We start from the raw sequence: 13,857 nt of genomic DNA on the forward strand, positions 1-13,857 counted from the left end.
CTAAAGACTACTTGTCCGTAGCTATTCTCTGTTGGTTGTTTCGTGCTTTCTTACCCGGTTAGAGTCAATGAGAGACAAGAGGAGAAATATTCTACTTGAAAACCTCTATATGGGTTTTTGAAATGGCATGACATGCCCTCACATCACTGTTTTATGGGAGAAAACAAACTAATTGCTAATTTGCTCAGAGAAGTAATCCAGTATTACTTGCATTATGGAAGTTTAGTTCACAAAGTCAATAAGATTCTAAGGCGGTTCTATGGATCTGGTACGTGGAGTCTGAGTCAGCAGAGTCTGAGTCAGCGGAGGGATTGTTCACACACTCTACTAGTCCTTGAAGTTATTGGTTACTCTTGAGAGTACTGGTGCTGTAGCTGGGCTAGCAACTAGTTAAGTGTCATGTTAAGGTGCACACATTTTTTCAAAACAGTCTGAACAGTTCAGTGGAGGCACCTCCCTCCTTCTCTGCCTTTCCCCTTCATGATCACTCCTTCCTCATCCAGTTTTCTGTCCTTTATAGTCCCTTTTTAGGTCTTGCTGGCGTTGCAGCACGAAGCGCTGCCGCCAACAAGACTTATAGTCGCCGTGTTTCCTCCCAAGGGAGACAGACCTGGGCACGAGCCGATTCAGGTCTGGGCACGAGCCAATTCAGGTCTGTGAACGCGCTTCACAGTGGAACAGCTTGTGCGCGTTTAGGTCTCGCTCGAGACCTATTGCTGCTGAGATGCCTCTGAAAGGAGACAGACGGGGGCATGTGCAGCGATTCGGGAATGTGGACGCACACCTACAGGCACGCGCACACACACACACAGGCACACACACACACAGGCACACCGGCACACACACACACACACACACATCCCCTCCCTCTCTCCCCCACACACCCCCACACTCACCGGGCTCTTTCCGCGTCTCCTTGCAGCGGGTCAGTCTCGGCAGCAGGCAGACTCGGAGGTCGGCGGGTCTTCTCCGGTGATCTTCAGCTTACACCGATGTGCAAGCTCACGGCACTGCGTCTCGTGCACTCTCACCGCGCTGTTTCGCGCCCGGCGATCCTCACTCAGCTTGTTTATTATGTGTTGCGACCACATGCGATCTTTCGGCACCTGTTCTTTTGGTTTCCCTGACCCCTCTGTGGACTCTACATGCTGCTTCTTTTGGGATATATGTGACTATAAATCATAGGTCGGTGGGAGCAGAAGAGCTCCTCAGCATCTGTTGCTTCGTAAGCTTCCACGCGCACCTACTAGAGCTCAGGGACCACGCAGAAACGCAGCCAAGGCCTGGGCCGGTGTGAGAGGCAGCGGTCGTGGGGCAAGCGGTGTATCAATCCTGACTCCGGACAACAGTTGCAACCACTGGTGGTCAACATTGTTCAGCTGCGCCGTGTGTAGTGCTCTCTGGCAAGCGTCACATTTCTCTCACACGTCCCTTGACTTGTCGAGATGAATGCTGGAAAGAGGTGAGCGATGCTCCTAGGTGGAAATGTTACCGACCATGGCGAGAACCGTCCTTGATACACAACAGAAGCATGTTGAGCGGGTGACATTGTTTAAAGTTCAAGAGTGTGTTTAATTTGAATCGTTAACAGCATGAAGCGCTTTATGAGTATGCTGAGGTTTCTTATGTCAATTCAATCTATTCAGTTTTATTTTATTTATTTCTTTTCTATTTGTATTCTTTACTCTTCTATTCTTGTGTGTTTAATTGTTCAATTTGAATTTATTTAGACACTGCACTCTTCCTATTTAATTATTTTACTGAATTTATAAAGCACTTTCAAGTGCTAATTACATGAAAAGGTTGAGCACAGCACAAAGCAAGAGACTTTAGGGACACGAACAACAAGCATTTGCAATGCAACAGGTCTCCCATTTATGCCAGTTTGAGCTATTGGCATTGTAAACGGCAATTCCTTTTATTTATGTTTTGGTTTTTAAAACATAAATAAAAGGCATTTTCATTTACAATGCCAATAGCTTAAACCTGCCTAAACGCGAGACCTATTGCATTGCAAATGCTTGTTTTTATAGTCCCCTTTTATAGCACTACTCTTCTTAATGTTTACGTATCATCATTGGAAAAAATCAGCGAAAAATCGGAAGTCCGTATCTGTTCTTACGCAGACGATACAAAACTGTTAATTTCTCTTGATGGGCTCAAAGATACGAGGATTAGACTAACCAACTGCCTCTCGGAAATGGCAGCTTGGATGTCCGATTACTGTCTGAAACTGAATGCAGACAAATCTGAGATTCTACTCTTTGAAGCAGCACTTTCAGTCTGGAATGCAACCTGGTGGCCCTTATCACTGGGCAATGCACCCGCACCTAAACAGGTTGCAAAAATTTAGGCATTCTTGTTCATAACGCACTAACCATGCAGAACCGTGTCCGTGCACTTTGTAGGAAAAGCTTTGCAACAGTAAAATGGCTAAAAAGACTCTTTCAAGCAATCCCTCTAGAGCAGAGGTCTTCAAACTTTTGGATGCCGAGACCCCCCTGTCAACATTTTCAAACGTAAGGTCCCCCTCCTGACAAATTTCTAAACCTCTAGGTTATGAGGAAGGTGAGGACCAAATTATGCGACAGGCTTGACTAAATTGTGTGAGTAGATAATGTAAATAATGTTCTGTGATGCTGCGTATTTTGGGGTAGCATTGCTTTATTATTTAGATTTTTTTTAAACACAGTAATACTGAGGAAAGATTTCACCCCATCAGTACGAGTTTATAACCAAAATACAGCAATTAACATCAGAAAGATGTCTAGTCAACCTCTGTGAAGGGCCTCCCAATCCGCAGGAATGCGCGCTGTCACATTAGAAGCTCACCTGGCCATGGCCGGGAGCAGCAAGGGTGCATTGAAACCGTGGCGGTCTTGTGCAGAGTTAAGCAGTTTACCCATGCCCCTTTCCTCTCACCCCCTTCCTTCTATCCCTCTCTTCTCTCCTCTCTCAACCCCGGATCCCTCTCTCACATTGCATCCAGATGGGTATTAGCCCCAGGACACCTTTTGGTAACAGTAGCGCACTACAAATGTAAATAATAGGCAGAAGCAGGGGATCCACTAGACCCGAACTTCGGGGGGGGGGGGGGGTTAACACTCCCAGCCAGGGCTTGTCCAAGCACTGGTCGCACACGGTGCAACAGTCTTTCCACCTTCTCCATGAATTCCCTCACTACCACTCACCAACAATACACCTCATCTCTCTATAGCACCTGTTTGACAAACATTTCATTTTTTTATAGCGTTACTCACAGTTTACTCACACTCAGTTCAGTGATGTGCATGGTACATCTTCTTTGTACCAGGCACTTTAACCTTCTGCACTGTGTGGGTGACAAGAGTGCCCATGTGACTGCACGGTGAGCAATGCAATAGTGTGAGAGTAGGGTAAAGGGAGTGACTGCAGGGTGAGTGAGGTGACCATATGAATTTGGGTTTGGCTGTAAGTGCAGAGTGGGACGAATTAGTGCATGGTTAGTGATGGCCTTGTTTGAGTGAGCTACAGATTGAGCAGTAAGGGGGGACAGGTGAGTGGAGTGTCACATGAGTGCAAGGTGAGAAGTGTGCTCGTGTGACTGCAGGGTGAGGTACAGAGTGAACAATGCAAGCGAATTTTTAGTGCAGAGTGATCACTGTGAGAGCAGGGTGAGCGGGTGAATGTTGTGAGTGCATGGTGATCAGTGTGAGTACATTATGATCACTGAGAGTGCAGGGTGAGTGGGTGAATGTTGTGAGTGCATTGTGATCAGTGTGAGTGCATTGTGATCAGTGTGAGTGCATTATGATCACTGTGAGTGCAGGGTGAGCGGGTGAATGGTGTGAGTGCATTGTGATCAGTGTGAGTGCATTGTGATCACTGTAGGTGCAGGGTGAGTGGGTGAATGTTGTGAGTGCTTGGTGATCAGTGTGAGCACTGTGATCAGTGTGAGTGCATTGTGATTACTGAGTGCAGGGTGAGCGGGTGAATGGTGTGAGTGCATGGTGCTTGGTGAGCGGGTGAATGATGTGAGTGCATTGTGATCAGTGTGAGTGCATTGTGATCACTGTGAGTGCAGGGTGAGTGGGTGAATGTTGTGAGTGCATGGCAATCAGTGTGAGTGCACTGTGATCAGTGTGAGTGCATTGTGATCACTGTGAGTGCAGGGTGAGCGGGTGAATGGTGTGAGTGCATGGTGATCAGTGTGAGTGCATTGTGATCACTGTGAGTGCAGGGTGAGTGGGTGAATGTTGTGAGTGCATGGCGATCAGTGTGAGTGCATTGTGATCACTGTGAGTGCAGGGTGAGCGGGTGAATGGTTTGAGTGCATGGTGAATGGTGTGAGTGCATGGTGATTGGTGTGAGTGCATGGTGATTGGTGTGAGTGCATGGTGATTGGTGTGAGTGCATGGTGATTGGTGTGAGTGCATGGTGATTGGTGTGAGTGCATGGTGATTGGTGTGAGTGCATGGTGATTGGTGTGAGTGCATGGTGATTGGTGTGAGTGCATGGTGATTGGAGTGAGTGCATGGTGATTGGTGTGAGTTCATGGTGATTGGTGTGAGTTCATGGCGATTGGTGTGAGTGCATGGTGATTGGTGTGAGTGCATGGTGATTGGTGTGAGTGCATGGTGATTGGTGTGAGTGCATGGTGATTGGTGTGAGTGCATGGTGATTGGTGTGAGTGCATGGTGATTGGTGTGAGTGCATGGTGATTGGTGTGAGTGCATGGTGATTGATGTGAGTGCATGGTGATTGGTGTGAGTGCATGGTGATTGGTGTGAGTGCATGGTGATTGGTGTGAGTGCATGGTGATTGGTGTGAGTGCATGGTGATCAGTGTGAGTGCATGGTGATCAGTGTGAGTGCATGGTGATCAGTGTAAGTGCATGCATGGTGATCGGTGTGAGTGCATGCATGGTGATCGGTGTGAGTGCATGTCGATCGGTGTGAGTGCATGTCGATCGGTGTGAGTGCATGGTGATCGTGTGAGTGCATGGTGATCGTGTGCGTGCATGGCAATCGGTGTGAGTGCATTGTGATCACTGTGAGTGCAGGGTGAGCGGGTGAATGGTGTGAGTGCATGGTGATTGGTGTGAGTGCATGGTGATTGGTGTGAGTGCATGGTGATTGGTGTGAGTGCATGGTGATTGGTGTGAGTGCATGGTGATTGGTGTGAGTGCATGGTGATTGGTGTGAGTGCATGGTGATTGGTGTGAGTGCATGGTGATCAGTGTGAGTGCATGGTGATCGGGGTGAGTGCATGGTGATCGGTGTGAGTGCATGGTGATCGGTGTGAGTGCATGGTGATCGGTGTGAGTGCATGGTGATCGGTGTGAGTGCATGCATGGTGATCGGTGTGAGTGCATGCATGGTGATCGGTGTGAGTGTATGTCGATCGGTGTGAGTGTATGTCGATCGGTGTGAGTGCATTGTGATCACTGTGAGTGCAGGGTGAGCGGGTGAATGGTGTGAGTGCATGGTGATTGGTGTGAGTGCATGGTGATTGGTGTGAGTGCATGGTGATTGGTGTGAGTGCATGGTGATTGGTGTGAGTGCATGGTGATTGGTGTGAGTGCATGGTGATTGGTGTGAGTGCATGGTGATTGGTGTGAGTGCATGGTGATTGGTGTGAGTGCATGGTGATTGGTGTGAGTGCATGGTGATTGGTGTGAGTGCATGGTGATTGGTGTGAGTGCATGGTGATCGGTGTGAGTGCATGGTGATCGGTGTGAGTGCATGGTGATCGGTGTGAGTGCATGCATGGTGATCGGTGTGAGTGCATGCATGGTGATCGGTGTGAGTGCATGCATGGTGATCGGTGTGAGTGCATTGTGATCACTGTGAGTGCATTGTGATCACTGTGAGTGCAGGGTGAGCGGGTGAATGGTGTGAGTGCATGGTGATTGGTGTGAGTGCATGTCGAACGGTGTGAGTGCATGGTGATCGTGTGAGTGCATGGTGATCGGTGTGAGTGCATGGTGATCGGTGTGAGTGCATGGTGATCGGTGTGAGTGCATGGTGATCGGTGTGAGTGCATGGTGATCGGTGTGAGTGCATGGTGATCGGTGTGAGTGCATGGTGATCAGTGTGAGTGCATGCATGGTGATCGGTGTGAGTGCATGCATGGTGATCGGTGTGAGTGCATGCATGGTGATCGGTGTGAGTGCATTGTGATCACTGTGAGTGCATTGTGATCACTGTGAGTGCAGGGTGAGCGGGTGAATGGTGTGAGTGCATGGTGATTGGTGTGAGTGCATGTCGATCGGTGTGAGTGCATGGTGATCGTGTGAGTGCATGGTGATCGGTGTGAGTGCATGGTGATCGGTGTGAGTGCAATGTGATCGGTGTGAGTGCATGGTGATCGGTGTGAGTGCATGGTGATCGGTGTGAGTGCATGGTGATCGGTGTGAGTGCATGGTGATCGGTGTGAGTGCATGGTGATCGGTGTGAGTGCATGGTGATCAGTGTGAGTGCATGCATGGTGATCGGTGTGAGTGCATGCATGGTGATCGGTGTGAGTGCATGCATGGTGATCGGTGTGAGTGCATGCATGGCGATCGGTGTGAGTGCATTGTGATCACTGTGAGTGCAGGGTGAGTGGGTGAATGGTGTGAGTGCATGTCGATCGGTGTGAGTGCATGTCGATCGGTGTGAGTGCATGGTGATCGTGTGAGTGCATGGTGATCGGTGTGAGTGCATGGCAATCGGTGTGAGTGCATTGTGATCACTGTGAGTGCAGGGTGATTGGTGTGAGTGCATGGTGATCGGTGTGAGTGCATGGCAATCAGTGTGAGTGCATTGTGATCACTGTGAGTGCATGGTGATTGGTGTGAGTGCATGGTGATTGGTGTGAGTGCATGGTGATTGGTGTGAGTGCATGGTGATTGGTGTGAGTGCATGGTGATTGGTGTGAGTGCATGGTGATTGGTGTGAGTGCATGGTGATCGGTGTGAGTGCATGTCGATCGGTGTGAGTGCATGTCGATCGGTGTGAGTGCATGGCGATCGGTGTGAGTGCATGGCGATCGGTGTGAGTGCATGGCGATCGGTGTGAGTGCATGGTGATCGGTGTGAGTGCATGGTGATCGGTGTGAGTGCATGGTGATCGGTGTGAGTGCATGGTGTTTGGTGTGAGTGCATGGTGATTGGTGTGAGTGCATGGTGATTGGTGTGAGTGCATGGTGATTGGTGTGAGTGCATGGTGATTGGTGTGAGTGCATGGTGATTGGTGTGAGTGCATGGTGATTGGTGTGAGTGCATGGTGATTGGTGTGAGTGCATGGTGATTGGTGTGAGTGCATGGTGATTGGTGTGAGTGCATGGTGATTGGTGTGAGTGCATGGTGATTGGTGTGAGTGCATGGTGATTGGTGTGAGTGCATGGTGATTGGTGTGAGTGCATGGTGATTGGTGTGAGTGCATGGTGATTGGTGTGAGTGCATGGTGATTGGTGTGAGTGCATGGTGATCGGTGTGAGTGCATGGTGATCGGTGTGAGTGCATGGTGATCGGTGTGAGTGCATGGTGATCGGTGTGAGTGCATGCATGGTGATCGGTGTGAGTGCATGTCGATCGGTGTGAGTGCATGGTGATCGGTGTGAGTGCATGGTGATCGGTGTGAGTGCATGGTGATCGGTGTGAGTGCATGGTGATCGGTGTGAGTGCATGGTGATCGGTGTGAGTGCATGGTGATCGGTGTGAGTGCATGGTGATTGGTGTGAGTGCATGGTGATCGGTGTGAGTGCATGGTGATCGGTGTGAGTGCATGGTGATCGGTGTGAGTGCATGGTGATCGGTGTGAGTGCATGGTGATCGGTGTGAGTGCATGCATGGTGATCGGTGTGAGTGCATGCATGGTGATTGGTGTGAGTGCATGCATGGTGATTGGTGTGAGTGCATGCATGGTGATCGGTGTGAGTGCATGTCGATCGGTGTGAGTGCATGGTGATCGTGTGAGTGCATGGTGATCGGTGTGAGTGCATGGTGATCAGTGTGAGTGCATGGTGATCAGTGTGAGTGCAGGGTGAGCGGGTGAATAGTGTGAGTGCATGGTGATCAGTGTGAGTGCATTGTGATTGCTGTGAGTGCATTGTGATTGCTGTGAGTGCATTGTGATTGCTGTGAGTGCATTGTGATTGCTGTGAGTGCATTGTGATTGCTGTGAGTGCATTGTGATTGCTGTGAGTGCATGGTGATCAGTGTGAGTGCATTGTGATCAGTGTGAGTGCATTGTGATCGCTATGAGTGCATGGTGATCAGTGTGAGTGCATGGTGATCAGTGTGAGTGCATGGTGATCAGTGTGAGTGCAGGGTGAGCGGGTGAATAGTGTGAGTGCATGGTGATCAGTGTGAGTGCAGTATGATTGCTGTGAGTGCATTGTGATTGCTGTGAGTGCATGGTGATCAGTGTGAGTGCATGGTGATCGCTATGAGTGCATGGTGATCGCTATGAGTGCATGGTGATCGCTATGAGTGCATGGTGATCGCTATGAGTGCATGGTGATCGCTATGAGTGCATGGTGATCGCTATGAGTGCATGGTGATCGCTATGAGTGCATGGTGATCGCTGTGAGTGCATGGTGATCGCTGTGAGTGCAGTTTGATCAGTGTGAGTGCATTGTGATCAGTGTGAGTGCAGGGTGAGCGGGTGAATAGTGTGAGTGCATGGTGATCAGTGTGAGTGCAGTATGATTGCTGTGAGTGCATTGTGATTGCTGTGAGTGCATGGTGATTGCTGTGAGTGCATGGTGATCAGTGTGAGTGCATTGTGATCAGTGTGAGTGCATTGTGATCGCTATGAGTGCATGGTGATCGCTATGAGTGCATGGTGATCGCTATGAGTGCATGGTGATCACTATGAGTGCATGGTGATCAGTGTGAGTGCATTGTGATCAGTGTGATTGCATTGTGATCAGTGTGAGTGCATTGTGATCAGTGTGAGTGCATTGTGATTGCTGGGAGTGCAGGGTGAACGTGAAAGTGAAGGCAAGAATGAGAAGTGAGTAGTCTGAAAGCAGGGTGCATTCCCAGAAACATGAAGCATAGGGTTTCAGATATAAGTTAAACTATTGCTATAATGGCATTAATCAGGGTTCGAGGGTGGAGGAAATAAATAATGTGCTGATCCTGCAACAAACTTCCAGTCTAATGATTAGGGTTACCAGCTCATTATTTTGCTGGCCCAGAAATAAGCAGTCACCTACAGCTGTATTTTTTGCACTTATCTGTGAATACTTAGAACAACAATAAAAAATTGAAAGCACTTTTAATTGTGTTCTATGGATGCCTCAATGATCCATGACTAATAATTAAAGAGAATAAAGACAGAAAAGTCACATAACTAATTAATACATACTATTTTATTTATAACTCAATTTAGTGTCAAGAGCAGGTCTCTGCAGGATCTTTAAACAACACATAGCAGGCATGTTTCTTTTGGCAACACAACTTTATATTTCTTTTCAATAAATGCATTCTCACACTACAGCAGTAAGTGTAAAAATACAAATGTAATTAATAGGCAGAGTGGGGGCCTAGGGGGTACTGGAACCATAAAAAAACGAAGCTTTGGTAATCAGTTAACAAAGGCATGTAAATATGCTAATGGTCTTTAAAGACCTGTGAAAAACTCGGGCCGGAGATAAGACTCCAGATACTGCCCAGCTGAGGCCCCAGGAGCGTGAGCTGCACTGCAGCGGCCCGGGCTGAGACACAGGATGGGGGAGGCGGAGGGGGTGAAGCTGTGGAGGCCAGGGCAGAAGTGACACTGTGAAGGCGTGACCCCCTTTGCATCGCTCCACGGCCCTCCTGGGGGTCGTGCCCCACAGTTTGAAGACCCCTGCTCTAGAGTGTAGGAAGACCATCGTCCAAGCCCTGCACATTAGCAAATTGGACTATGGGAACGCACTACCTCCTCACTCGACTGCAGATGGTGCAGAATGCGTCAGCCAAACTGGTATGCAACAAAAGCAGGTACAGTTCAGCGTCAAAATGCATGACGCTCCACTGTCTCCCTGTGCGTCAAAGGGCCTAATTAAAAATATTACAGTACAAAGTCCTACACCAGTTGGGCCCTAGAATTCTTCATGACAGAGTTGAGAACTTGAGGTCATGCACGGGCAAACACCAAGCCCATCAAGAAGAGCAGGGCTGGAGGTCGCTCCTTTTCACATCTAGCAGCGACTCGCTGTAATGAATTACCTCTAGAACTTAGGCTTATTACCTAATATTCAGGGAAAAAAATAAAAACGCATCTGTTTCCCAAGACCTGTTTAGTAATCTAGAGACCCTCTGTCAGAACTCTACCCTCACTTATAATATGCGGTCCTTAGCGCCATGATATCCATATGGATGAATGATGTGCTGTATAAATAAATAAATGAATAAAATAGTCCCTTTGATTTCATTCCCATCCTCACAGAGATTTGTTTCTTATTCACAGTATCAAAGAACCGGATGAAGAGACCTGCAGCACCCCAGCACCAGATAATCAACTGTATCAGTGTGTAGAGTCTGAGAAAACCATCTGCTGGAGGTTGGACCTGGATACACATCCTATGATATATACGTGGAGAAAAACACAGACCTAGCTCATGCAGAGCTCATCTTTATGGACAGTTTTAAAAGATGCACACCAGAGATCATCCCTTTGAGTATACTGAGTGTGAAAACCTTTGGTTGACTCAGGACTCCCACAATTGTAATTATAATCTGAAATTAGAGCAGTTAATCTGAATATCCTGAGGATAAGTCATACCAGTGTAAGGAGTGTGAGAAAAGCGGACCCCCGAGCATTTCTGTTGAAATATCGTAGAATGCTTACAAGGGAGAAAATCTAGCTGCATTTAGACTGTGGATAAACAAGCACTGAGGTGTCTTCGCTGCACAGGCATAAAATAGTTCATTCTGAGGTTGGGTCGTACCAGTGTATAGAATGTGGAAAAAGCTCCACTAAACTAAAGAAGCTGTTAAGAGCGCAGAGAGTCCATACAGGTGATGATCGCTATAATTGTACAGTATGTGAGATTAGCTACACTGAGAATGTTACACTGGTAAAGCAACTGCTAGTGAGAAACACTTTCACTGTAATGAATGTGAGAAAAACTTTGCTGAGGAGAAATCACTGTTGTCATATCGTCCATACTGGTTAGAAACCATGCGACTGTACAGCAAGTGCAAAAAGATTCAATAGTGAAGCATAGGATAATGTATGCTGGTGAGGAACCCCATCAGTGTACCGAAAGTGACAACATCTCCACTTGGAAAAGCATAGATCAGATTCATCAGAGTACCCATGCTTGTTAGAAACCCTGTCACTGTACAAAATTTAGGAAAAGCTTCAGTGAGAACAGCACACTGAAGATGCATCAGACATGCCATTCTGCCGATAAACCCTATCAAAATACAGAATGTAGGCAAAGCTTCATTAAAACATTCAGTTTTTTGAAACCCCAGATAGACCATACTGGAGAGAAACCCTTTGACTGCACAGAATGTGGAAAAAGGTTTACTCTTAAGGTTACGCTATTGAGGCATCAGAGAATCCACACTGGTGAGAAACCCTATCATTGCACAGAATGCGGGAAAAGCTTTACTCAGAAGTGTACACTGTTGAGTCATCAGAGAATCCATATTGGTGAGAAACCCTTTCAGTGTACAGAATGTGGGAAAAGCTTTACTCAAAAGGGTACACTGTTGAGTCATCAGAGAATCCATATTGGCGAGAAACCCTATCATTGCACAGAATGCAGGAAACGCTTTACTGTGAAAAGCCATTTGTTGAAACATCACAGAATCCACACTGGTGAGAAACCCTATCCATGTACAGAATGCGGGAAAAGCTTTACTATGAAAATCAATTTGTTAATGCATCAGAGAATCCACACTGGTGATAAACCCTATCAGTGTACAGAATGCGGGAAAAGCTTTACTCAGAAGTGTACGCTATTGAGGCATCTGAGAATCCATACTGGTGAGAAACCCTATCAGTGTACAGAATGCTTGAAAAGCTTTACTCAGAATGGTATGCTGTTCACCCATCAGAGAATCCATACTCGTGAGAAACCCTATCAGTGTACAGAATGCATGAAAAGCTTTACTGAGAAGGGTGCACTGCTGAGCCATCAAAGAATCCATTCTGGTGAGAAACCCTATCAGTGTACAGAAAGCGAGAAAAGCTTTACTGTGAAAGGCACTTTGACACATCAGAGAATCCACACTGATGAAAAACCCTATCAGTGTGTAGAAGCAGGAAAAGCTTTACTGTAAAGGGAAAGCTGTTAAGGTGTCAGAAAAGACATACTGGTGGGAAACCGCATTGGTGTACTGAATGTATGAGAGGCTTCACTAAGAAGAAAGCTATCTTAAGACACCCATTATCCCATACTGGTGAGAAACCGTATCCATGCACAGAATGTAGAGAAAGCTTTAGTCATAAGAAATCACTCTCAGAGAATCCATACTGATGAGAAACCTTTTAATTGTTCTGAATTTAGGAAAAACTTCACTCAGATACCCTTAATAAAGGTAATTCATTGTGGCAAACATGAGAAAAGCTTCACAAGAATGCAGATATTGTAAAATAATCTGAGAATCCATTCATTGTAGACAACTCATAGCCTTGAATGTGGAAAACTAGTGAAGCAAGGGGACATGAAATATATCAGCATTTGGGAGATAGAATGGATACAAAAGTGAATCCAGAAGACCAATTCAAAATACAATAAGAGTCCTCTCTTCCACCTTACTTATTCTATTATTATTACAATTTCTTCATATTATAAACATTGTCATCTTTCCCTGTACATTGACACATGACTGGTAATTATAAATGTGTGCGGAATGTTGAGAGTATAAAGGTAAAGATCATCATCGCCATGGTGTCCGATCAAGAGCTTTTTTTAAGTCCGTATTACCCCATCCACTCGCTTTCTAAGATTCCCTCGCCATATCAGCTGTTTGTCCTTTTTTGAAAATACTATTTTTTTCATAAATTCATATGCACACATGTAGACACCTGTGAAAATAAATGTGCTATAACACGTTATTTGCAACAAGAAAGCAAGATTCAAACATTTCTTACTATGACAAAATTCCATATAATAGCCTCAATGCAATGTGACTGACGTGACTAATTCTCATGAGAAAACATCATGGCATATGAAGATCTGTAACATGCAATATGCTGTTTATTATCATTTGGTGTTTTTTTACGACTTATATTATTTTTATTTTATGAGTAGGTGAAATGCTATACTGTTAGGTTATTTGTATTAAAAGAACAAAAGCAATGCTTTCTTGTGTCAGAGAGTCTTTTTGCAGGATCCCTGTATACTTTTTGTCCTACTGTTGCTGGAGTTAATGCTGTGTAATGACTCTGTAGAGCCTGTGGATCCTGCATTCCAGGCCTTAGAGCATGTACTCTGACCCTTAAAAGTGTGTGTTTAATTGGCTTATCTCCAATTTATTACTACATTGATCCCTATTGTGTGACACCCAATGTACCAGGGGTCTATACATTAAGTGTTCCTCATGGACTGCAATACTTATTGTGCCATCACGAGTATGACAATGTGTAACATCTCTCCCACACTGCCATTGCAGGCTGGCAGAGCAGCTTTTAAACTGCTTACTCTACTCTGCCATTTCAACCTGTGGCAAAGACAAAACCTTCCTTTTTAATATTTGTAAGTCACACCTAAGGTAGGTCTAACGAGCCTCAAAGGCAGGGTGCATTATATTAAAGAGAAGGATATCAGTTAGGTTTTACATGTCTTGAAAGCAAAAACCCTGCATTGTCGTTTTCACTGTATTAAGACTGGTAGCCCCATTGGTTAGTATGGAGCTACACACTGACAACTCAGTATTGCTAACTT

General features: G+C 46.2%; 1 protein-coding gene across 1 annotated transcript in view; it reads left to right on the forward strand.

Annotated features, from left to right (window-relative positions):
• LOC144827881 (uncharacterized) overlaps positions 1–13,254 on the forward strand; it is a 247,038-nt gene extending 233,784 nt beyond the window's left edge. The window contains 2 exon segments of the mRNA XM_078686046.1: positions 11,288–12,236; positions 12,239–13,254. Coding sequence (XP_078542172.1) covers positions 11,288–12,236; positions 12,239–12,447 — 1,158 coding nt within the window. The 3' untranslated portion in view covers positions 12,448–13,254.
• Positions 13,255–13,857: the final 603 nt, after the last annotated feature.

The sequence above is a fragment of the Lissotriton helveticus genome, chromosome 4_1 (assembly GCF_964261635.1).
Source record: "Lissotriton helveticus chromosome 4_1, aLisHel1.1, whole genome shotgun sequence".
In the NCBI taxonomy this organism is placed as follows: domain Eukaryota; kingdom Metazoa; phylum Chordata; class Amphibia; order Caudata; family Salamandridae; genus Lissotriton; species Lissotriton helveticus.